This window comes from Stegastes partitus, unplaced genomic scaffold, assembly GCF_000690725.1.
Source record: "Stegastes partitus isolate 25-593 unplaced genomic scaffold, Stegastes_partitus-1.0.2 Scaffold288, whole genome shotgun sequence".
In the NCBI taxonomy this organism is placed as follows: domain Eukaryota; kingdom Metazoa; phylum Chordata; class Actinopteri; family Pomacentridae; genus Stegastes; species Stegastes partitus.
Window position 1 is genome coordinate 261,575 of NW_007578019.1, and position 26,333 is coordinate 287,907.

The following is a 26,333-nucleotide window of genomic DNA, read 5'->3' on the forward strand; positions in this document are numbered from 1 at the left end:
ACACACACACACACACACCCATTGCCTCTTTCTATCCCCTTTACCTACTGTCAAACGAAGCTATACAACAGAAACAACCTTGTTTGTCCACATCCACGTCACGCTGGATGAAAAAGTATCCTCAGAAATAAACGTGTCCTGCTGCTGTCCTGTCAATAGCGTGGCAGGCAGTCACATCACAGGGTTAGGGGTCATCTGACAGCGTCAGGGCCTGTCATGCCAGTCGCCGGCTTCACCACCTGCAGGTTAATGACTTTATTTTTAGACAGAACAGAAACAGAGAAGAAAAAGTGTCTTTGATACAGCTGTAGCTCAGAAAGTGGTGAATCAGAGCAAAAAGAACAGAATTGGTATTTTAGGAAGCAGGTGGGTTAGTTTGGGGTGAGAATGAGAACAGATTTTGATGAGATATTTTTTTACTTTGACATTTTTCTCATAAAATCCCGTTTTTTGTCATAATCCTGTAAGCCTTCATTTAGGTCACTTAAACTGATTTCATTATTTTGTGTCTCATAATCACAGCCTGCAGAATGTCATCTCAACCTCTGCTCCTCCTATTGTGACTGTAGAGTTTGAAGCTGCGGTGCTGCAGGACTGTTGCTTTGTCTTTCTTTTACTTCGGGTGATAATGCTGAGGTCATGGGAGAGCCACAGTGACGAAGGCATCATGTTAGAACCCACTGATCCTGGTCGCTATCTGTCTCTCCAGTGTTTTTCCTCGAACGTCTGGCCCAGTGATGGACATAGCTGGTCAGAATTGTGTCTCTTTTTGTGTGTCTCAGTCTATTTGTGCCTTTTGTATGTGGGTGGGTGGTCGCGTACAGCTGTGTCTCAGCCGCCTTATCTCAACCAGAGCGATACAGGGCAGACAGGGCCCCTGTGTCTGATGTTACACTTGTGAAAACTCACAGCCGCCTTGTTTGGGTGTGTGTTAAAGTTTAGCTGTGCTTTACCGTGAGCATGCAGAGCATGTCTGCTGCTGCAGTTTTTCATAAATGTACTAACAGATTGCTTTATTCCTCTGGGGGGGGCTCATTGCCTCCTAATAGCTCAACTTAACTGTACATTTGATCTCGGATTCAAATCCCACATCTTTTAAATGATGATCAGAAGATGGCGACTTCATTCATTTTTGAGAGTGTCTTAATTTAGTTATTAGACTCACTTTAGGCTATAAGATGGTTTTGGATGCTTCGCACAAAAGCATGCAGGCGCAGGTTGGCGCACAAATGAGACTGACACACACACAGCAATCACTTATGCACAGATGCATGCATGAACACACATACTTACACCTCCTCTCCATCCCCCTCCCCACACCAAACTGACCCCCAGCCCTCATTCCACACAGGCACACACACGCACACACACTCACAAATGCACACTCCTGTCCCAGGCACCCTTTACTTTTGCAGGCTGAATCTCACTGATAACATGCTGGCGCCCTCATTTAAATTTGAAGCGCTTCTTTAATCTTCAAAGGCCTGATTGCTTTATGAATATGCATGGACTGAGCTGACTCTCAGTTCATTACCTTGTTGTAAATTCTAATGACCATTAGGGCCCCGCGCGGTAATTGCCAATTGTTTTGCATTTTTGATTAGCCCATTACCGAAGCGCATTCTGAACATGTCTGCCCTGCCTGCCTGCCAGGCTACGGCAAGAAGCGGAGGATGGGAGAGAGAGATGAGGAAATAAAAAGCAGAGTGTTCAAGGGGATGCTAGTGTGAGGAGTAGTGAGACACAGCGTAAATTTGAGGCTTGGCTCAGAACGTTGTTTGGGGAGGAAAGCGGGGCTGAGATGGAAGTGGGGTAAAAGACACAACGTGTGAAATGTAGAACTGGATGTTCCCTAAACAAGCTCCGTTCGGCTTGTTTCTGCAGAGCTTGAGTGCAAGAGTGTGTACCTGCCTGCGTTTATGTCAGCATGTGTATTTGTTGACTGTGTGTGTGCATGTCCACCTGACTGTGTGTACATATTCTCAGGGTTTGCGTGCAGTTCGGCGAGCCGGGTGGTGAGCTGGGAGCGGAGAGATTCTGGTAGTGCATCCCAATGCACGCTGTGTCTGGGACTTATGAAAGATTGATGGTTCCTAGCAGAATGGCATCGCCCTGCTACAACTTGATAACATCTAATGGATAATTTAGCGCTCTAAAACCTGCAGGCCGGTCCCCCTCTCTCTGGCAGCCTGGAGAGGACTGCAGCTGCTGGGCTTTTGGGGCCGTGCTGCTGTGGCTGTTTGCTGAAGAGATACATGAGGACAAGCAGGAAGAAAGAGGAGGAAGAGAGGAAGTGGAAGACAGACAAGAGAATGCATAAGTGTTTGTGTGACCATGACGCAAGTGCCAAGAGTGAGCTTGTGATGTCAAGAGTTGATTAGCCAGCTCTTGTCACAGTAGTTAGGCAGGAAAAACTCTTGATCTGGCCTCTTAGCTACTTGTGAAAAGTCCTGCTATAGTTCTCGTCAGCATCACGCGGAAACAGGAGCTGGAGTCGGTTCTTTATGGTAAAATCCTGGAAATTTACCTTCTTAAAAGCTTATTTCTCGAAAGCTTATTTCTAGAAAGCGCCAAGCACATGAGCATGCAATTAAACTGAATTTAATTTTACTTCCTCCTGCTGTCTCAACATTGCTGCTGCTCATAATAAGCAATAAAATAATGCCTGGAATATAGGATAATGCTGCAGACTATTTCTCTGCAACAAATTTGTGCACAACTGCCAAAAAACAGATAACTGCATCCATAAATGTTGCAGTGTGAACAAGGATTCTCTCTTACTGCTCTCTCCCTCCTCTCTCTATTGTGTACCATTCATAATCGCCACAGTGTTTACACACAGCTTGGAGGCCTACTTTCATTCTCTTATTCCCAGACTATTAAGCTGTTGACAGTTTGGTTAATCGTCCCACAGTTTGACTTGAGGGGAATCAGAGAAGGGTCAGCGGACTTTGTCTCCAAGGTGTGGAGAGAAAGTGGCTCACATGTGCGTGCTGCTCTTCGCTCTGTGGCATGCCTTCATGTTGGGAGTTGGTCTCAGTTTAAGGAGGAGGAGGTTTCAGTCTAGCCTTGCTGTGGTTTTGGAGGGGCCAGAGACACAATGGGGAAATTGTCCAGCAGCCTGGAATCAGCTAGTGCAAGTGGCTAGCTGGGAGTTAGCCGGCTTGCCGGCTGCTCCATGTCCAGCTTGTGGGTGTTCACACACATCCTGACTGAGAGAAAGACGTAACAGCAGCAGCAGCAGCAGCAGCAGCAGCAGCAGCATAGCCCGCTATGGCCAAAGGAGTCTGAGGCAGACAGCATGATAGATGGCTTTGTTAAAGGGTCCCAGGGTGTCCCCTGAACTTGAAGCACTCTGTTTATCTTGAATAGGAGAAGCACAGAGTGTTGGGGGGCAGTCAGGAGGAGGAGGAGGAGGAGCAGGAGAAAGGGAATGATATAGCTTTCAGGGGAAGGGAGAGGAGGAAGAAGAAGAAGGGCCTGTATCTGAGCAGGCCTGGATGGGGGTTGGGGAGGTTAAGGGGGGGTCGCGAGCAAGCACGGCTGCTGGAGACACAGCGTGGAGGGAAATAGGGGGGATGGGGCAGCGCTCCTAGTAGCTGTCCATTAACAGATGAACTTGGCAATGATCCAGGCCTCAAAGGTCTTGGGAGACCGACTCTCGCACTCACACATATTGCGCATACAGCCGCACACACACATGGATGCACACTTTTCCTGGTACCTGCTGACTGTGGATGGAATGCCACCACGGTTTCTTTTTTGTCCAGAGGCGGAAAGAGGACACGTCTCCGATTCACCTATGTCAGAACCAGTTCATACCGGTTAGCCAGCAAGGCCGAAGGAAGGCAGGCGGACAGGCCTCGCTGCCCGGCCCTCCTCTCTCTCCTCTCTCTCTCTCTCTCTTCTCTGTGCTCTCTCCAGCCTGGCTCCTCTCCTCCTCTGTTTTCCAGGCTTTAGTGGAAAGAAACAGAGAGAACCTCTAACCTGAGGGCACAGGACAATGCAGAGGAGGGAGAAAAGAAGCGAGGGAGCGTGGGAACAAAGTGAGAGACAAATGGATCCGGTTGTAAACAGGGTGGGAAGAGGAGGGAAAAGTGTTTGGTTGTTGTTGGTGCTCTCCTCTTGATGGGGCAACATGAGCTTAACACCGCTGCTGCTATTGTGTACTGAAAACATTACAGCAAACATGAGAGTGGTGAAAACTGGGGAAAAGAATTTGATATGGAAGATGCACATAATGGACTGTTGTGCTGTGTGGGCGAGAAACCTTCTATTTGTGTCAGCCATACATGTAACCGTATCTCGTATACTGTTTGTACATACGTGAACGTGTTTGTGAATGCTGCACAGTAAGGATGCTGCTTCTCTTCTAATTACGACTCGGATGTGTCCCTTGAGTTTTGAGAGCAGGCTGTTCACTATTCCACTTCAAATGTTTGCAGCTCACACACACAAACCCTGCCTCGAGATGGCAGATCAGAAAGCTCCATCACATCACGAGCATCTAAGGAATTCAAGGAACCAAGAGTTCATCACTGTAGGAATGTAGAATTTCTTATTTGAAATCCTTTGTTAGACTACAGTGTTCTTTTTTTTTGGCAAACTTAATTAGAGAGTTTCTGTCATTGACTTGATGGTAACAGTTTTGGACATGCGCTTAGTTTGAATACTAAGTTGAAAAATGTAGGACAAACTAATTTGAGGACAAAAATGTGATCGTGACTAAAGCAGAACTGAGCTGCTGAGGTGAGAAAAGTAGTTTCTCAAAAAAAGTGTGAATCTTGTGTGAAAGGTTGTGTGTGAAGTGGTGGTGAGGTTTATGTAAAAATATTAGAGGAATAGGCATTGGCTTTCCTGCTAGGCTTGCAGGTGTCTGTCTCTGACTCAGGGTTTTTGATTATAAAAAAATAAAAAATGGACACTAGACAAAAGACTTAAAGTGCAACCAAACACAACTTGATTCATCTTGCATCAAACATCCTAATTTCATTTTGACGTTTGGTATAAATTTAAGAATATAAATGCACGCTGAATGTAGAAATTTGTGCATTGGAACCGGGGCAAAGGTATCAAAAGGACGTCTGATATCAAAAGTTGTATAATGCTTTATCTGAGAGCAGCAGACAGACGTGATGACATCTTGTGTCAATTACTGGAGCAAGTCTTTATGTATAAATTCATCACATGCATGCTGCACGGGATAATATAAGTTCGGTGCATGCATGTACTTCTGCGTGTCTCCATGTAAATGTATGCAGTCCCATTTGCATGTATTTCACACATGCTCACATTAGTTTATTTATAAAAAAAAAGAAGCCACTTCTTTTTATCTTCTCCCCTCCCCTTTTTTTTTTCTTCATGCAGCCTTCCAGCTCTTGCTCTATTTCTCAGAAACATGTTTTCTTTACCAAAACTCTTGTGTGGCTACTTTGGTGCAGAGGCCAACTAAATATCTCACTTGTGTGTGTGTGTGTGTGTGTGTGAGAGTGTTTGTGCGTCTGTGTGTGTGATGATGGCTGTTTTTATAATGCCCCCCTGCAAATTTGCATATGTATATGTGCAGATTGTATGAGAAGAGCTCTCACACTTAGAGCAGTTGGATGGGGAGGGCGATGGGGGCTGTTGCAAAGGGTTGTGTGTATGGTGTATGTGTGTGTGTGTGTGTGTGTGTGTGTGTGTGTATGAAAGGGGGGTCTTGCTGGCGCTTTCACTCCCCCCCCGCCCCCCCAGACAAAGCCGGCCACTACTCCCAGATGGTAGTCTGCTCTCTTCGGCCATGTGTCTGTTGTATATATATATGTGTGTGTGTGTGTGTGTGTGTGTGCGTTTATGGACAGAGACAGATACAAAAGATGGAGAGTGATAGAGAAATTTGAAAGCTAGAATTTGTGTGCAGATGCAGATGATGCTGATAGATGAGGAGGTGTGTGTGCACATGTGAAGACTTCATGGATTTTCATGTATTATCCTCTGGGATGCATGACGTGACTAAAAGCAGCCCAATGTGGTCTGCCACTTTGTGCCTTGTTCTAAATGCATTAGAATACATAATTCAAGACAGATGGACAGAGAGAGAGCGATAGACAGAAAAAGAGAATGTGTGGATGGAAGAGTGACAAAGAGGACAAAGGGAAGGGATTGGGGAGCACAGATACAGGCCGGTTATTCTTTGTCTTAGCGGTGATGACCTAGAGATGTCCACTGTCGTCTGGTTAATGGGGTCAGCGTTAGGAACCAGGCATCAGGATTATGTTTACTTCAACTGACCGCCGGACAGCAAGACAAATGAACAAGAAGGTTGGCACTGAGTACAGAGAACATGACAAGAAATTTCAGATTAGATTTGGAGGTTTTACTATGACATCATGCTGCTCGCTCACAAGTGTCTTTCAGATGTCAGGTGAAAAAATATTCAACTTGGGAAATAGCTTTAACAGTGCAAAAAGGTCCAGATATTCAATATGAAATCCCGGTGTCCCCTCGGGGGCATATGTTAAAACAGGCCTGCAGACCTGTTATGAAGGGGCTATCTATCGCTTGGACAGACTCCAGCTTCTCTGACCTTGATGTTTGTTTTCCTTGTATCCCCAGACATAAACATGGCTCTCGCATCCAGACACACAGACCGTCAGGAAGTTATCCTCTCTGATGTTTTTTCTCTTGCATCTGGCTCCGCTGCAAACATGGGGCAGATGTATTTGGGTTTTGAAAATGTGCACAAGTACAAAGTCAGGTAAACTCAAATGGTGTGTGAAATTTTGCAGTTTCTTCCGCCCTCCATGCCTCCCTCTCTGGCCCCGCTCTCTTCTTTCATACCTGTCGGACTGGTTCTCTCCCTCTTTCATTAAAGCAAAACCCTTCTCCTTTTTCTTGACCAGGTAGTATTTTGTTATCAGACAAGAAACCAGACTCCCTTATGACAACCCTTTACCCCATAGTTCAAAGTGCCAAGATAACCATTCTCTATTTATACCTTTATTGAGGCAAGCCCTTCTTTGCCAGTGAGCAGTCTGGCAGGGAGTGTTTTCCATGCTGGACATGCCCTGTTCTCCCCAGGCTCTGGTACTGCATCGGTCTGCCAAGTTGCAGGGCCAGATTGCCTGTAATAGGCCTGCCATTTCCCTCTCATCATCTGTCAGCACTCTGGATCCAAATGCAGGGTCCAAAGAGGGCTACCACTCTCCAATTAAAAAGGTTAATTTGGCCTCACCGATCTCTTCCGCCTCCCCCCTTCTCTACAGCTTGCTATGTCTTCATTAGCACTCATTTGTGTCTGTGTTGCTTTCCCTTTAATTTTTTTCTTTTCTTTCGTCTTTCTTTCTTATGTTAGTTGGCTTTTGTAAACACTGGTTTATATGGAAAAGTGTGAATGTCCATTAGCATAGTACTTTTTTTTTTGAGCCACCATGTTTATTAAATTGTTCTCAATGATTTCAAAGTGCTATTTTTTGTAACCTTTGCCTGACAATTTATGTAAAAATCAGCAATCAATTTTTGCACGCTCTGCTCCCTATTTAATGTCATTTTGATTAAACTGCAGTCTCAGTGAAGGAAGCAGGAGATTAAAGGAAAGTTTTTTTATTTTGGGAAATGTATTTTTCAGGCTCACTTGCAGAGTTGGATGAGAAGATCGATATTGGCGCACTTTGCTTGGCTCGGCTTTGATTTGCAGGATGGAGAAACAGTGAGACGCAGGATCCAGGAAGTCGATGCGATGAAAAAATCTAGCACATAACTGCATGTAAAGTCATGTTTTGTATGGATTAAACATGATACAAGGTGTTAGTCTGTCAGTTTATTAGGCGCTGAATGGTGAATTTTACTTTTGGACCAAGTCCGTTTCTCCTGTTTCCAGTCTTGATGCTAAGAAGAAATTGATGCAGAGACCTACCAGTTACACTACATAGTAAACCTCAAATTTCCCACCAGCTCTCAGTGGTTTTTCACTTTGTAAAAATGCTGCTCACACAGCAAGCTCAACAAGTAGCACATGTTCAGCATCGCAGTAATTCTAAGATTTTTTATTAATTCAACAGCGAGAAAAAAAAAAGCAGGACAAGGAGAAAGGTCGACGAGTCTTTCTATTAATGTGGTGGCCCTGCCTCATTGTCATTATCCTCACACAGCAGTGTCAGTTTCTTAAGCCTAAGCCAAACCTGAGTGGATGAGCAGTGTGCAAGTGAAACCTTCTCATGTGGGATATAAAGTCACTAGCTTTTCTTTTTCCTTGTCTGTGATCGGCCCCATTCAAACATAAGGAGAGGAGTTCTTCACCAGACTGGTTGCTGCTCGCTCCCTCTGTTTTCTATCTCCGTTTGGTGGTTCGGTCTTTTCCTGTATCCTCTCAGTTTCCTCTTTCTCTCCCTTGTCTCCCTACTTCTCCTCACCCTTGCTGCCTTTTTATCAGAGAGGTTGAAGAAACGGGCCCCGAGCACCTCCTCCTCCTCTTCCTCCTCCTCCTCCTCCTCCTCGTCCTTTTCTTTTTGCCTTAGGCCTCAGCAGTTGCATCACATGGCAAAATAGACCCCACCCAACCTCTCCCTTCAGTTTATCTGAATCAAATATATGTGGACGTATGTGGACATGTCACTTTGCGAGCCCATGGATCAGGAAGGAAGCTGCCCCTAACCACTGCCTGTACTGCTGCTTTCTGTCAGTTACCACTGCTGTCAAAGCTCCATCCGTGTGTCAGGCAAACACGGCTGACAAAAACGCTGTGTGTAGTTGTGTTTTTTGGTATCTCGGTCTTTAGGAGCAGTACAGCAGGTTTTGGGTGTTTTTCACTCAGGGGTCATGTTTCACTCCTCTATAGAGTCCTGCACCTCTATGGAAACAACACAAGGAAGGACAGAGAAATCAAAAATGTATTTTGTTGAGCAGAATACATTTATAATAGCATTATTCATATAAAAGAAAAAAAAAATTTTCTTTGATTATTTATTCCATAAAAAATGCAAAAACTTGTAATAAGCATTTATGAGAATTTTTTTCAAGATGTTACCAACACTAGAAATATAAATTGTGATGACATACTATTTATTTTGCTACTTACTTTTTCATTTTAGATCCATACTTAAAGCACAGCCTGCAGTTCATCCCAGTTTAGCTGCAAAGTCCGAGAATTTTTGTCAGGTACTTCTTGGCTGCTGCAGAGTCAGACATGGCGTCTTAGTTGGGACATGGAGCTCAGAATTTTTTGCTTTTCACAGAATCTGGTTAGTGCAAGTAGTATATTTTGTGTACATTTTTAAATGAGACTTGTATAATACAATGACAGTGATGAAATATCACAATTTTAAGCTTAGTTTTGTTTTTGTTTTGATGGAGCAACATGTCACAGAGGAGCAGTTAAAAAACCTTCGGAAAGCTAAAAACTTTCAGTTGTTTTTTTTCACATTCTGGCTGTGCTAAATGGTGTAATTTTGGTGATTTAAAACTATAACCTGCCTTTCAAATCTGCTGGTGGGTTTTTGGGGTCAGTCGGTTAAAGATAATGCTGAGATTGTTTAACTATGACTTTTGTTTGACTTGTTGCCAGTTTATAGACTTCAGCTTTCGGCACAAATTTGAGTTTGTAGGGTAAAATAACTGCTCTTTCAAAGCACATTAAACACGATGCAGCTCCAGAAGAAACAAAACAAATGAATAGAAGCATATTTAATCTGTAGTAATTGATTTTTATATATTTTTTAGTATATATCTATATACTTTAAAAGAAAAGAAATATCGAGGGAGAATAAAATTTATCTAATCACACTTTCTGACCAGACGTTAATACAAATTAATAAAAAATATTTCTCAGCCATACAATTATTTTACAGTAATAAATCAGTTGTAGCAGCTGTGTCATCATCTGCTGTTAAATATACTGGCATACTAAATGAAATTGGGGGTCACTCTTGGTAGTTTAAGTGATTAACATAAGCTAATGACTTGCGAGGATGAACAGGAGGTGAAGATAAAAGGGGGAGAGATGGAGGGAAGAAGGAGGACGTTGTCTGGCTTCCTCACCCACCATTAAGGCCCTGCCCCTGGACTGGGCCAGTTTCCCATGCACCAGCGGCACAGGCAAACCTTCTTTGGTTACATAAAATGTCTGCCTGTATGGCTACGGAGAGAGATATTATTAGCGTTATTTTGCCTCAGATATATGAGAGCACAGTGCTTTTAGGCCCCCTTGTTTGAGTGGCTGATAGACACTTGAGTTTCTGCAGCAGATTAAATGAAATTTTAGCAGCTTTTTCTTGGGGCCAGGCCATAAAACCACACAAAGGAAGCAGCTGCCACTAATGTAATCTAGAATGGGGTGCTGCAGTGTAAAGCTGTCCACCACTCTTTTGTTTTTCCCTTCTTCTCCTCTTCACAGCTTTTTACGCCATTCTTGACACCCTTCAACTACACCCCTTCCTCTTCAGATAATATCCTTGTTCTTTCACTGCCCTTAATTCCTCTTTTCAGCAGCTACCCCTGTGTATGCTGTAAAGGTGATGAAACCGGACGAGAGCAATAAAGGCCATGTGTTTTAAGAGCAAACATATCTTTTTATGTCTTTATATATCTATGTGGCGGTGTCATAGGTGCACGAGATAGCCGAATGGGTCGTCTCTAAAGCACTCTCAGACGCTTTGGCCTTTCTGTAGGCTTGCAACCAAATCAGCTGGTCATGTATGGAATGAGCATATAGGATCTTTACAGTGTGACCTTGACCAAACAAAGTTCATTTCTCGGAATGCAACACAAGCAGTCCGCCGGGGTTGATGCCCCCGTGACCCCCGTGACAGCCAGGGGTTGTCAGCCGCTCTCAAAATGACAGGGTGGATCTTGAGAACCTGCGTTCATGTTGACAGGGAGTGGCGTTACATTCCTGTCAGGGCTGCGATTGTATAAGTGCCACGAGCAAGATGGAAAAAAGAGGAGCTGAAGCAAAAAAAGATGTTAAATGATTTGGAGTTGAATCAGCGTAGCTACATTTGAGCATGATGGTGATGCTTTACTCCGCTGTTGCCTTCTGTAAATGAAGTTTTATAGTCTGTTAGAAGAGCAATGGCACATCTGGCCCATAAATCTCAGGTGGTGCTGCAGAGTGCAGCCTGAGAGAGCCAGCTCTACCCATCCCGGATCAGCCATTAATCCAAATTTCTGCACCTCTACACACACACACACAGACACACACACACAGACACAGACACACACACACACACACACACACACACACACACACGTATGCTGGCTTATTTATATATTGTTCATTGCTGGTGATCTTTCCAGTGTAGTTGGAAAGTATTTAATAAATTTGAAAAAGAAACTGAAAGTGTTTCTGTGTGAATATGTTTTTGAGTGAGTGTAAATGCATGTATTTGCATCATGTCTACCTATTGACTATGTGCGTGTGTGTGTAAGTGTGTGTGTCAATGCGTCTTGCTGGTGCCTGTTGTGGAATGTCTGAGTTCATAGACCCTTTCTGTGCAGAAACGATGGCTTGGAGGTGGACTCAACCAACCAACCATCCAGCCAGTCAGTCTGTACATGCGTGTGTCCTGTCTTGCAGCTGTCTGTGAATAAATCCTTCTGTCACCAAAGGCGCACAGGCTTTCTTCACATGTTCTGTTCATCAACTCTTTTTGAGGCCTAAAAGCCTATTTTGGCATTCTTCCAATACATGTGTTAACTGTGTCCTAATGGAGAGACTGTTGCTAATTTGCTGATGATTCTTGCTCGAGTTTGCACGTATTACTGGCGTCCTCCTCATCTGTCTTAATCGCTCTTTTTTTAGCCTTGTCTGCCTTATGCTAGTTTTCCTTTGCTTTTTATCTTCACAGAAACAGAGATGAATTTATTGCAGCGCACATGCCTGCAACATACATGCACGCTTGAACACAGCAACACCACATATATTTACTTAAACCCAGTGACCCAATAGAAATAGCTCTTGTCCCCCTTTTGCCACCCTCCTTTTCTGCTCCTCTGCTTCGCCCTCCCTCCTTCCCTCCCCAGGGTAGGTCGCTATAGCCCTCCATATAAACATGGTGATCTATAGGAGCCCTAGACCCAGACAGATTTTTGGCATGGCTGTGCAGGTAGCATTCCAGCACGGTTTGAGATCTTAGGGCCCTAGCCTCGTTAAAAGCCTGATTTATGCTCTACAGCTGGGCACAAAGGAACCTACAGGTTGGCTACCTTAATTAATATCACGCTCACTACTGCTTGGACCTATGCATGTTCCTGACACACCTCCTGGGAGAATAAGCGGAAGGATTCACATGCTGTGTTTTTAACAGGCCACTGACAGTGTGGGTGTGCATGGGATCTAACTGGAAAGACACAGGTAGCCGTGTTGAACATGATTTCAAATGATTATTTATTTCTTTTACAAGCACCACAAAGTTAAAAGTATCGTAATATAAAGGCAAATTCTGCCGTCTGTCAGACGACAGAGCAGTTGGGTTCTGGGTGTCAGCTCTCTGGGCTGCACTAGGTCCTACTATCCGCCATTTTACCCATCTTCTTTCATTGCCGTAGTGACTGATCAGACCACATGTCTTCAATTAGTAGGCAGGAATCTGGTACGGCAAGTCTCGAAGATGAAGAATAGTGTGGAGTGTGGCCTGCCATTGCCCAGCATATGGTCCATCCATCTTACAGGCTGTTATTGATGATAAACGTTACATGTACATTAACTGGCTGCCTTCACCCTGCTCTAACCCTACCGTCTTTCCTCTGGCATGTACACTACAGTCCTGTGTCACTGGGAAAGAATATGCTGCACTTTAATACACAATCTAACCTTGACTAGTGTGATTTGGCAACCGCTTTATTCGAGGAACTGGTTCAAAATAACATGTCACGAAGGTGCGGCCCTGGTTGGCATCAAGCCTCCAGACTAGTTACAGTAAGATTATTGTCAACTTCTAGCACAGAGGGAAGCGTATGTAGGTCACTTTGGATGTCTGACCACTTCCTCGCTTCGCTACGTCTCTTCCTGCTTCTGTCAGAATGTCTTGAAGGGGCTGAATCAGGGCTGAACAGGAGGCCATTTTGCAATTTTAATCAAGATTTGGAAAGCGTCTGAGCCAAGCAACGGCCCAACACAGTTTTTCTCCTCGATGAATTAATAATGGAGGGTTGGATAAATGGGATGGTGGTGGTTTGGGGCACTGAGGTCTCCCTGTTAGTGGCCGTGTCCTTATTACAGGACCAGCGTGCTTCATGTATTAGGCTTCTCCAGTTATGTCACTGAAGTGACTTGAACTTGAAAATGTGGAATTTTGAGGCAAAATTTTGCCAAAATACACTGAACTTGTGACAGACTCCAACCTTCTCCGTTTCTAAGAATAATGAATTTGTTAGCTGCATCTGACCCCGAGACACCCTTCGATCTAAAGAGTCTGGCTATTGATGCTTTCTTAACCACTCAACCACTGTGTGCACAGTCACACACAGCAGATGGGACGCGTGTTAAACCCTCAGCCTTCACAGCTCCGGGACACGGGACACTCCAACACACTGGCCCTCTTGTTTTAAAGTGCCATGTCCCTCCACAATGCCTCGAGGCTCCCTGTGCATAACGAGCTGCTATGGTTGGCCCGAGCTCACATGCCCTGGTCCTCTCACCCCGAGGTGGTAGGACAGGGTGAAAAATAACTGCATGTTTAAAACAGCCCTTGTTTGCTGGTATCTAAGTGATGGCCCACGCTTGAGAGCTTCCGGGGCTACTGTGAACAGGAACAAACAACTCAGGTCAGCATTAGTCGTAAGTTTGTGTTTTCTAACCCACTCCAGCACCAGAGCAAAAAAAAAAAAAAAGCGCAGTATTTTACCAGAGTTTTGCACAGAGAACCCGCTGCACCGACCCTCAAATTGCTGCACCCTCAGCGCTGTCCCAAAGCGATTTAGATAATGATGAGTATATTTCTCTGCCTCGCCCCTTACTTTTACTCGTGTCTCATTTTCTCTGGAAGTGTTATTTACAGTGACAGAGCATCTCAGCTGAAGGTAGCAAGAAAATAAAAAAAAGGCTTGTTCACACTGGCCTGATGGATGGATTCTGAGACCTAAATGAGTGGCTGGAAAAGATGAGGAGTGTATTGTGACACAGGTGTTTACGGCCAAGTGAAGTGTCCCTTTGGGCTTTAGAGAAGAAAAACTATTTGTGTTGCAGTGTTTGTGAGTGTTATTGGGATGTGAGAGAGAAAAAAAGGTGAGGGAGAAACTGTGGGTTGTGGTGTGTGTTAGGAATAGACACACTCTAACCTCTCTGGGTGCTGTCATCAGAGCGTGTTAAGGAAATAGGAAGGAGGAGTAACGAAGGCAGGCTGAGGGACAGGGAACAAGAGGGAATGACTCTATTCTCCAGACAGGCTCAAGTGTTTACTCAGTCCACACAGGCTTACTGTGTGTGTGTGCGTGTGTTTGTGTGTGTGTGTGTGTGTGTGTGCATCACAATGTGTGGGTTTGTGAGTATATGTCCGGACCTCCATCAGCTTGGAGATACCCTCACTACAGGTCTGTGCCTGCAGATCAGGGGGAAGTCTCACTGCCCACTCTTCTCCTTAAACTTTTTCTGCTCACTCTTTCGCTTTCTCCCTCCCTTTAACACTGCCTCAGTCAGAGCTCAATAGTGCCTCCTTACTTTTGCTTTTTGTTTCACCCTTACTTTTTAATGTATTATTTATGTAGCTGTGACTGTTTGTGCAGGTCCATCTAAAGTGCACACTGTGTTTGAATGCAGATTTTTACCTTGTACTGTAGTTGTTTTTGTGCTTAATATGGCACAACAGGCACAGAAAGGTGGACGAAAAACTCGAAGCAGCAGCATTTTATGGACTTAAACAAATTAAACCTTTACTTTCAGAAGATCTATATATTTTATTTGTGTTTTGGTTAGGAAAGCATCTTAATTTTTGAGCATAAGAGGATGTTAGAAAGTGTGTCAAGTGTACAAGTAGAGAAAGGGGACAGATAATTCTGTATCTGATACAAGGGTGTTGAAACTAAATGAAATACATGAAGTACATAAAAAACAAAACTTGCAAATTTACAGTGGAAAAAATGTAATGAAGCAACAACAAAAATAGAACCAGGCAGCAGTACATGTTTTTGCTCCTTAGATCAAGTCTTTGAGTGACTAAACGTGATGCAAAAATGACTGTCCTGACATGTATCAGTCATGTGAAGCTTTTTTTGTTATTTGCTAATTTTAAACCAGACACATCTTGACATCTTTTAATTTCTGCTTGTGACTCATATTGTTCAGAATATTCACCGGTAAAGCTGCTGTTGATCACAGCATCTTTTTCTTTTCTTTTTTCTTTTTTCAAGCTTTTGTTGTAATGCAGTGTTCCTGCTTCAGATCCTCATAGTCCTTTCCCATGTGGTGTTTGTGATGCTCTGTCCATCTCCTTGCATGTCTGTGAAGACTCAAGGAGGGAACAAGAGGAGAGGTCAGATGCAGGGCCCTGTATGCTCCGGTGAAACCGAATCACGTCCTGGCAAATGGTATGCAGGCTCATAACGCGCTCCACTCGTCCAATAGCCAGAGACGAAACAGTTTTGACAGTGTCGAATGCCCTGCCCTGGGGGCCTTATCATCCTTCGCTGCTTGCCTGCCTCCCTCCCCTGTTTCTCTTCTCCTGATGCTATCTATCTGGAGATTTATGCAGAAATGTGCAGCTAGTCGACCTCCCTGGTCCCCCTCCATCCTTTCTGCAGGGACGCTGGCCTGTCATAAGCTGAGCTATGCAGAGATAGTGAAGCGGAGGCTGCTGGCTTCGTGTCGTACGGAGGCTATCTTGTCATTGCACTTCAAACAAGGATGATACTTGTAAGGAAAGACACAGATGCAGTCATCTGAATGTCTGCATTTTGATAGTAAAGAAGCCAAGAAATGTTCATGTATTTTACTACATTCTATTGAATTCCATTGATTCTACATATTATACTGTGTTATATTCTTTATTAGCTCATTTCACTCTCTTCTCCTCCCCCTAAGCTGGAGTTTATTGAGACATATCTTTTCCTTGACAGAACACTTTTCACATTCCCCCTCTGAAGTGCTCAGAGACTTCTCGCCCATCTGGGATATTGCCCGAGTCCAAAAATACTCCTGCTTGATTAAGTCTTCTTATGTACCTGGATATGTGTGCTTAAACTGACACTTGGCAGTTTGCGGTTTCTTTGAGTCCACTCCTTTATTTAATACCTTCTCCACTGAGCATTGGCTTTTGTTGACGGTGGTTTGATCCTGTGAAGCGGATCCCAACTCAATAAATAATCTCTGTGGATGCTTACATAAGCGATGGTCCATTTAATTAGACTGGTTAAGCTTAGAAGCCCAGAGGTCTTTTCACTGTACAATTAAAGCTAGGATGAGAAACAATAGTGTGCGGCCTCCCACCGTCGCTGGTAAGCAGAGAGCAAATAATGATCTGCATCAGAGACACGGCTGGCCCAACCTATTATAAGGTCTGCCGGACCCGAGCCGCACCCAGGCACGAAGCCGTCCAGCTGGGCTTATTCGGAATGGATGAATGGATGGATAGATGGAGGGAAAGAAAGATGGACAGACAGATAGATGGGTGGGTGGATGGTCAGTTCAAACACAGTTCAACCGAGAAAAGATCAAAGGGAGTAAGGTTACGCAGGGAAACAGACTGCAATGCTAATTTTGAAATGATTGTGCCAAGTGTATTAAATATAAATGACCACATATACACACACACACACACACACACATGAATATATGCAGACATGGAATGTGGTCATACTCACGATGCCCATTAAAGAAAACGCTCACATGCATGCAAAAGCACATCCATATGAAAAACACGCTGACTTCCCTGCTACACACACACACACATTTGTCTATTGTGTATGGTGCATGCATTCATTGGGCCACTGTGTGGGTGCCATCTGTCCATAATGGTTTCTTAGTGGCTCAGAGAAACTCCTCAGTTCCACTGTTGCTCTTATCAACTTTCAGTAGATGGAGAAGGGGAGAGGAAAGGTAAGAAGTGTGAAAGTCTGATTGGAGACAAAGCCACAGCCAGCAGATTACTTTATACTGGGCACAGGCCCTCAAAGACCACCATGCGTCTTTATCTGAAGATCTGCCTCCCCCTCCTTTGCTTGTTCATGCCAGCTAGGCTTTTCTTCTCCTCGTCTACCTCTGTCTTTCCCTCACTGTCTCTTTCTATGCCTCCTTCTTTTCCCCCGTTTTTTTTCTTCTTCTCCATGTGTGATTAATGTGGTGGCTAGTGGTCAGTTTCTCCCAAATGTGTAACGTGTGACTCCCAACACCAGCCAGAGTTGGCGCGGCTTTCTGTTTTGCAAACTGTATTTCCTGCATCCGGCTTTGTCTCAGGAACAAGTGTTGGTCAAACAAGCCTTTTGTCTGTGGCCAGTGGCTCAGCGCACCACGACGAAGCCTGGCCCCGGACAAAGAAGTGAGTGTATAAGCTGGGTTGTATGTGTGTGTGTGTGTGTGTGTGTGTGTGTGTGTATGCAGGGTGCAGACAAACAGATAGAGGCATAAAAGTAAGGAGGTAAGGTCAAGGCCAGCCAGTTTGCTCTACCAGGTATTTTCACAGATGCAAACAGAAGTGGAGATGGATACAGCAACTTAAGGTGATAACATGTAGGAAGACATCCCACACAGCATCCCAGCATGACAGATGTTTCTCTTACTCTCGAAATCTATTGCATTCTTTTGTTAACAGTTTTAATTTCTATTATAATTCACCTAAAAAAATCATGTGAAAGAGAATGACTGTAGAAAACAACGGATACTCTCTAATGTGAGCCTCCGCTACTCCCCCCATCTTTTTCCTCAACCTCTCCTCTCCTGCTTCACCCTTCACCCCTGTCCAATCCCTGACTGTGAATACCCTAATGACATAAACAGAGTAGTAATCACATTAACGGCAGTTACGGCTGAGGCACTCTTAAGAGGCACTGTATTGACAACCCTCCGTCTTCCCAAGGCACTCACTCCAACACCTATAAACACTTATGAATATTGGCAAAGACCTGCTATTAGCATAATCACTTTTCAGGTGTGTGTGTTGAGTGCTCTCTCGAGCCGCGGCGACTGATAACTTTGGGGAAATGGTGGTGACGGGTTGCGTCCCCCCCTGTGTCTTCTGTCTCTGTGCTTTCCCTCCTCATCCTTCTCCTTTTGGAAGGCCTGCTAATCCTGTTAGCTCGTTCCTCCATTAGCTAAATGACCAATAACAGTGAAAGCTGCATGGTCACACCAGGACGGCCTGAGCCCACTCTCAGTGTTGGTCAAGGACGAAACAAACTAACAAACAAAAAAAAAGAGAGAAGTGAAGGTCAAGCCAAGTCTCTTAACTTTTCAGTATGTCTAGAAAGTTTGAAGGAGTGTGCTGATGTGTGGTGGTGGGTTTTATTGAGAGATGAAGGGAGGATAAGAGAGCTGATGACAGGGTTTTTTTTTTTCTTAAGGCATCATTAACCTGCCAATGCTGGGTTGACATCATGGCTGTCTTGGCATCTGTTGCTTTGTTTGATGGTGGCTGTATTTGGGATAAAGGAGAATGGGATGGTTTCTCTCTGTGCATTCTCCATGTGGCAATTAAGACAGCCTTGGTGTGTGTGTGGAACTAGGTTTGGGGGTTGGGTCACTAACAATAGAGCAATCTGCATGTGCAAAGTGTACGCCTCAGTCGACTAGACGTTCTAGACTGTATATTGCTTGGTCAACACTGTTGTTTGGGATGGCGGCATGAGGATGGTGTAAGGCGACTTTATCTGCTGTTTAAGGCGCCATAATTTCATTCCTGTCCTTGTGTCAGTTGTGCTTGTTGCATGAGCCCTAGATCATATTCTCTGCCAGATAGCAGTGCAATGTCCGTTACCAGCACCATAATATCCTCTCCCTGCTTTGTGTTACAATGCACTGAAATGGCTGTGAAAGACTTGTTAACCCCCCTATTCTCTTCCTTTGACTGTTTTATGTCTGTCCTCTGGGCTCTGCCTCTTTAGTTCTTTATATTTCTCTTTTTTCTGTTTATCGTTATTCCACTTTCTTTTTTTTTTTTTGCTCCTGATCCTCATGCCCTTTCTCACTTCTCCTATATACTTTCTGTCTTTTCTCCTCCAATGTCCCCTCTTTCAGCCCCTGCCATGAAATGGCAGCTAAGGGCTTGTCAGTGTGGTTTCTCCTCTCTGCTGATCCTATTTCAAAGGGACCTGGAGATCCAGCATTAGCCCCAGCTCTCCTGCTCTCCAGCCCCAGCTCGCCACAGACTTAAAGTTACTAGAAGGAGAGAAACAGATTGAGAGAGCGAGAGGGAGCTCTCCTTTATTCCATTAGAGGACAGACTCGTTTATAAGATCATCCTTCTTCCCTCACACAGTTCTGTACTAGCAAGACAGAGCGAGAGAGAGAAAAAAACCTTCAAGGTCTTCAAACGCCTTGTCAGAATGTCTTTTATCTTTTTGAATAACTGTCCCTCCATCCCTTTGAGGACAGCTATTAAGGACAATAGTGGGCTTATTTAGATATCTTCTTTGCCATTGTTGTGAATCTGGGCATGCATTGGTCTGGTTTGTTGATGCCCATCAATGTGTCCACTGCCTGGATGGGAATAACAATTATCGTCACTGCTTGTGGCATGAGCACAGTTTGTCAAATGTCCATAGATAGAAAATGAATGGACTAGCAGCTTTGAAGTGCTATGTTGTGGCTCTTGCGCCCTTCAGAAATGTGGTGGGTTGTCATTAGGAATGTTCCCTTCACGCCACACTTCCCCCCCCTTCTTCGCTCCCTTTCCTTTTTCTCTGCCTCCTTCCTTCACTTCCATGATCCCCCCTGTGTTTTCTTTTCCTCTGACAGACGCGCCTGAGTCTCGGAGGAGAAGACAACATTCTAGCCAAACCCCACCCATCTTTCTCTCATGTCCTTCACAATAACAGGGGAAAAAATCATCTATTTCTCCTCGTGCATATACACTCTCTGCTCACACATTAAGACAGGAATGAGGAAGTGTGTATAGGCTGCAAATCAAAGCAAAGGAGAACAGGAGAGGCCAGGTTATTGCAACCGTTTTACGAGTGATATGGGGCTTTCTACTTAAAGCCATAAAAACACACACATAATCAGGAAACGTACATATAGCCAAAGCCAATGTAATGGGCACATTTTATTTGTGCTTATGAGAGAGCGAGCAAAAAATGTGTATGGGCAAATGGCTTTTTTATGATGGAAAAATTCCATAGTGGGTCAAAGCCCCTTGCAGGTGGCAGCAATTAACTGTAATTTTTGCAGATTGTAATGATCCATAATTTACCAGTATACCCCCTTCCAACTCTTTTCAGTCAAGAGAAAAAGGTTTGCGTGGAGGTTTGATTGGGTGCACATTTTATGCCGTGTTCTGGTCTTTAACTGAGATTGTTTGAAAGGGGCTGCGGTGGCCGTGGACACACGAGCTAGAAAGATGAACCACAAAAACACCAGCCTGTTCTCTCTATTGCTCATCCACAACATCCCTCTTTTTTCTCAGCAGCCGTCTTCTTTTTCTGCCCCTTCTTCACCCTTTTGTCTCTCAGCCACAGCAGGCTTAAAACATGCAAGACTGTCCATCCACCATCTTAGGGATCGCTCATAGTCTCAATCATGCACACACGACCTATCTTCCTCTCTCCCACTGCCTTGTTCTCCCTCTCTAGCACAGTATGGCCATGGTTTTGGGTTCAGTGTCTGCAAATGACTTCAGAAAAATGCCCTCCAGTGAAAACAGAAAAAAGAGAAGCAAGGATAAGAAAGCCAAAAGATGAAAGAGGGAGCACATTTGCAAGTGGCGGATGCTTCTTATTTTGCATATCTCTCACTTCTGCTTTCCCCTTCTTCTCCTTTTCTATTCACCTGAGAGGATTTAAATAAATCCATAAAGCATGAAATATCAGAAATAGAAAAGTAATGCATGAAATGCATTTTCATAGGAGCCTCCCCACCCACACACAAACACACATACACAATTTTCCCCTTTGCTTCTTTTTGCTGTGAATGTGTGGTTTTTGTGATAAACGCTGGTACAGTTTATTAACATGTGACCTCTTATTTGTATTCAGTGTTAATATGCAGCATCAGATACATGTCCCACTTTAGCCTTGCTAATTCTGTAAACAAGGCATTGGAGGAGAGATGAGTGTGTTTAACGAGATTAGGCGTGCATTGTCAGGCAAATCTCAGGTCAGTGTGCAAGTGCTATTGAAAGTCAATTATTGTTTGAAATATTCCTATGCCTTCTCAACTGAGTAAATTGTGTATTTTATGACTGAGATATTTTCTTTTATTCAGTTGTTCTGAAGTGTAAAAAAATTTTAAATGATTGTTTAGTTTTTCACATGCGTTATATTTCTTAGATTGTGTATTTTTTTATATGAAAAAGAATTATTTCATCAAATTTCACAGTGGTATGTCAGGATTTTTAATGTTATTTTAATCCTTCTATCTAACCACAGTCATTTTGACCTGAATTAATAAACGATGTAATGCACGTCAGGACTTTGTAAGTGAAAAAATAGAATTGGGTTTGCTTCTGCATTCTATTTTAAAACATCACTTTCATCATTTAAGTGTCGTGTATCTTTTTAAAAAATTCTGCAATTACAGTATAATATTTCTTTGTTGGTTAATCAACTTCAATCCTTTAAAATGTACATTTATTTCTCTTTGTGTGTCCCTTTTTTTTTGTCAGATAAAGATGAACCCAGCAGTTACACCTGCACCACGTGCAAACAGCCCTTCACCAGTGCCTGGTTCCTGCTCCAGCATGCCCAGAACACCCACGGCTTCCGCATCTATTTGGAGAGCGAGCCTGGCAGCCCCCTCACCCCCCGCGTGGCTGCAGCTCCTGGAATGGGGGGTGACTGTGCCTCCTCCCAGCCTCCCCTCCACGCTGTCCACTTGGCTGATGGTAGTCCGTACAGCCTCCTGAGGATGCCGGGCTCTGGTTCTGGCCGGGATTCAGTGTCCACACCTCGCGAGGGCCGGTACCCCCGAACACCGCCGCTGTTCAGCCCACCACCACGCCACCACCTCAGCCCGGATGACCTGGCCTTGGCAACCCATCATCCCAGCGCCTTTGACAGAGTGATGAGGCTGAACTCGGTGCCATTAGATCCCCCTCAGACCATGGACTTCTCTAGACGTCTACGTGAGTTGGCTGGCAATGCCACTGGAGGTTCTCCACCTCTCTCCCCTAACAGGCCCAACCCTATGCAACGGCTGATGCAACCATTCCAGCCAGGTTCTAAGCCTCCGTTTTCAGCTACACCCCCCCTCTCCACATCTCAGTCACCTTCTGGCTCACGTTCCACCCCTAATCCTGTATCCAGCACCGTCCAACCAGGCACCCCTCTCAAGGCAAAATCTTGTGAGTTCTGCGGGAAGACCTTCAAGTTCCAGAGCAACCTTATTGTTCACCGGCGTAGCCACACGGGGGAAAAGCCATTTAAGTGTCACCTCTGTAACCATGCCTGCACGCAGGCAAGCAAATTAAAACGCCACATGAAGACACACTGTCAGAGCAAGTCTTCAGTGCTAAATGCCAAGTCGGATGACGGGCTCTCGACAGCGAGCTCCCCTGAACCTGGTACCAGTGAGCTGATGGGCAGTGCTACAGATGCTCTTAAGTCAGTGGTGGCCAAGTTCAAGAGTGAAAACAATGGCCTTATGCCTGAAAATGGAGAAGAAGAGGAAGAAGAAGAGGAAGAAGAGGAAGAGGAGGAAGAAGAGGAGGAAGAGGAGGAGGAGGAAGAGGAGGAGGAGGAGGGAGAGGAGGAGGAAATCGAGAGTAAGCCTGGAGTTGACGAGGAGGAAAGGAATGACTATCGTTTCAGCTTGCGACTAGAAGGGGCCCGACACCACCAGAACAGCGATGCCCTCCACCCGCACCGCCGGAGTTTATCGCAGGAGCATGGTGATGAGGACTCAGCCATGGAGTCGGACCGGGCAGATGATGGAACTACCACTACCATCAATGGCCTGGGATCTCTACCCAATGACAACCTGTCCAGGAAGCTGCTTGGTGGAGGAGTCAGTCCTGGTTCCCTCAGTCCCCTGTCCAAGCGCATCAAGGTGGAGAAGGACCTTGACCCCCCCACACCAACCATCCCTAACACAGAGAACGTCTACTCTCAGTGGCTAGCTGGCTACGCTGCCTCTCGGCAACTCAAGGACCCCTTCATCAGCTTCACAGGTGGGGACTCCAGACAATCGCCCTTCGCCTCCTCATCTGAGCACTCATCAGAAAACGGCAGCTTGCGTTTCTCCACCCCGCCCGGTGAGCTGGACGGGGAACGGGCTGCTTCGGGACGCAGCGGCACTGGCAGTGGGGCCAGCACTCCCCATGGCGGCAGCGGGAATGGCAGGCCAAGCTCCAAGGATGGTCGCCGCAGTGACACCTGTGAGTTTTGTGGCAAGGTGTTCAAGAACTGCAGCAACTTGACAGTGCACCGACGCAGTCACACTGGAGAGCGGCCCTACAAATGTGAGCTGTGCAGCTATGCATGTGCCCAGAGCTCAAAGCTCACCCGCCACATGAAGACCCATGGACAGATGGGCAAGGATGTGTACAAATGTGAAATCTGCCACATGCCTTTCAGTGTATACAGCACTCTGGAGAAACACATGAAGAAGTGGCACAGTGACCGCCCTCTGGCTAATGACATTAAGACTGAGTAGGCAAAGAGCAGCATGCTGGCAGCTCTCTCTCAGCTCCCCTGGCTAAAAAGCAACCCTGGCTAACTAGCTGATAAGTGAGGGGAAAGGACAACAGGGTTAGACACCAGTACACAGTACAGCCCTGTTCTCATCCCCAACTGGAAAAAGCTGGATGCATGATCCATCAATGGGGCAATACTATTGCATCAAACGCAAAACTTTTTGAGCCTTTCTATTGTGCAATAATTTACACGTTTTGTATTTTTTGTAACTGGACAGCATGCTCAGTGTGTTTTGGCTACTTAGAGAGAAAATTGTCCTCGGCTGGTGGGTTTGGTTGTACATGTGTTGCTGTTGATACGTTTGATTTCTTCAACATAAAAAAAAAAGAAAAAATAGTTATGAAAACCCATGCTGCATACAGTACAGACTGTTTTACATATCATGTAAAGTTTTGTGTTGGAACATAGTGGACAGTGTCATATTATCAAAACCATCAAGACAAGCAGGGTCACACTTAAAACTGATCTTTGTGAAAGATTTTCCATGCAACATTGAGATAAGATATATACATACACACACACACACACACACACACACATATATATATATACATATATATATATAAGAAATTGGGCTGCCTATGAAATGCTAGGCACTAGCGCCATGAAATATTTCTTTTACAAACAGCAATGAAATTAACAATATGGTGTGAAATGACAACAAAGAGTGCCTTGGATATTTTACTTGCATTAGTTAAACCTCCTTTTTGCTATAAGCTCGGAGTTTCAGCTATAAAAGATTACAGGACATTTTTGTGCACATATGGAATAAGCAGGTCCTTGCATCAAGCACCTGACCCTGTCTTTTTTTTTTTTTTTTGGACTAAGAAAAGCGCAGAGAACCAGCTGAAACAAAAAACAAACAAACAAAAAAAAACAACAAAAAACAAAACAAACAAAAAAAAAAACATTATGCGTATCTCTGGTAAATCATTTATCTGCCTGACTCTTGTATATTGTTATTTTCAAGATTACAATTCTGTTTACTGGCATGTTACATGCTAAAAAAGGAGTAGGAGTTTGGAGTGTAGAGTTTTGGATTAGGTGTTTTTTGGTACATGTGTACCATACTGAGAGGGTACTCTGACGAGTCGTTTTAACCAACGTAAAGCTCTTAATTTTCCAGAGTGTTTATTTTCTTTGAAAATTAAAAGTTTGCAGGGTTTTTTTTTTTTTTTGTAAGTAGCACAGAATTATGTTTCTTCAGTGTCAGCCAGGCAGGCAGTGTAGCCAGCGGTCACTTGAAGACCACAGAGTGGGATTTAGTTGGAAGCCAGACAGATTTTGGGTGAGGGTTGGGTGGGTGTAGGAGCGTATAGGTGGGTGAGAGTCGGGGTAGTGAGTGGGGAGTGGGTTTACCAGGTGTCTCTACAATTCAAAAGTTTATGTCCTTATAACGTTAATTCTCTTTACCCATGTTAGATGTTAGAAACCCTTAAGTAATCTGAAACCTATTTTTATTAACTCACATTGGAAACTATCTTAAATGAACATCTAAATCAAAAGTCAAGTATTTGTATTCAGCAAAAATAATTTTCTTTTTCAGCAAACTACCCCTTCCAGACAAGTTTTTAAGAGTAAAATATTCACGTTTTGTTTTCTCTTAAGTTAACGAACTCTAGACCTCATTCTGGTAGCTGTATTTTTGTTTTTATCTCCACCCCCTGTCATTGTCGATGATATAGCACTTGTCACTCTGCCTTGGATTCTGTATCTGTCTCTCTAATCGGAGGTACAGTCGGTTGAGTATAAAATGAGAACCAGATTTCAGATCTGGGACTACCTACGTGCACTGTTCAATTTTCCCAGTTTACAGTCGGACGCTCAAGGGAAAACTTGCTCTTATGCTGACAGATTAGTGTGGTGTCATTGCTTTGCATTAAAAACAAAAAGAACAAAAAAAAAAAAAAATGAGAAAAAAAAGAGTTGAACTAGAAAATGTTGCCAGCCATGTCTCCGTCTGAGAACTAAACACCAGTTTGGCTCTCGGAACTATCAATGCAGGAACCGCCATAGAAATATCCTGCTTCATACCAACTATAGAAATATACTGCTCAGTACAGAAAAATAAAAATTCTACAAATTTGATTTAAAAGATAAGTAAAATGTGTTGTTGATTTTTTTTAACACTTCAATATCTTTAGGGGAGAACCTTATTTAAATTCAGTTTTAATTTTTTTTAATTGTTTTATTGTTGTTTCTCTTTCCTGTCTTGGGGACATCCAGGACTCGATCACTATGTAATGAACATGTCTCTCATCTTTTTGCCTTCACTATACACAAGTTTTCAGGTTGAACAAAAATTTGCATCGGGGAGAGATTTATGATATATAAATATATAGAGAGAACTTAAAAAACATAGGAAAATGCACACTCATGTAAGTTCCTATGTTGAAACACATTTATGGTCTACTTTTTTCCTGTATTTAGAATGGTATTTGAAATTAATGTTCACTTAGTGTAGGCACTTATAGTATTTATGTTGGAGCCTGTATTTTTAACTGTTTTGCCTGTACTCTTTAAAGGTTTCAATGTACCCTTTTTTTTTTCCTGTAGTGAAAAAAAATCCCAACAAGCTGCCA

General features: G+C 44.1%; 1 protein-coding gene across 1 annotated transcript in view; it reads left to right on the forward strand.

Annotated features, from left to right (window-relative positions):
- LOC103358059 (B-cell lymphoma/leukemia 11A-like) overlaps nucleotides 1–24,278 on the forward strand; it is a 32,491-nt gene extending 8,213 nt beyond the window's left edge. The window contains exon 3 of the mRNA XM_008282866.1: nucleotides 21,723–24,278. Coding sequence (XP_008281088.1) covers nucleotides 21,723–23,710 — 1,988 coding nt within the window. The 3' untranslated portion in view covers nucleotides 23,711–24,278. The remainder of the gene's footprint in view (nucleotides 1–21,722) is intronic.
- Nucleotides 24,279–26,333: the final 2,055 nt, after the last annotated feature.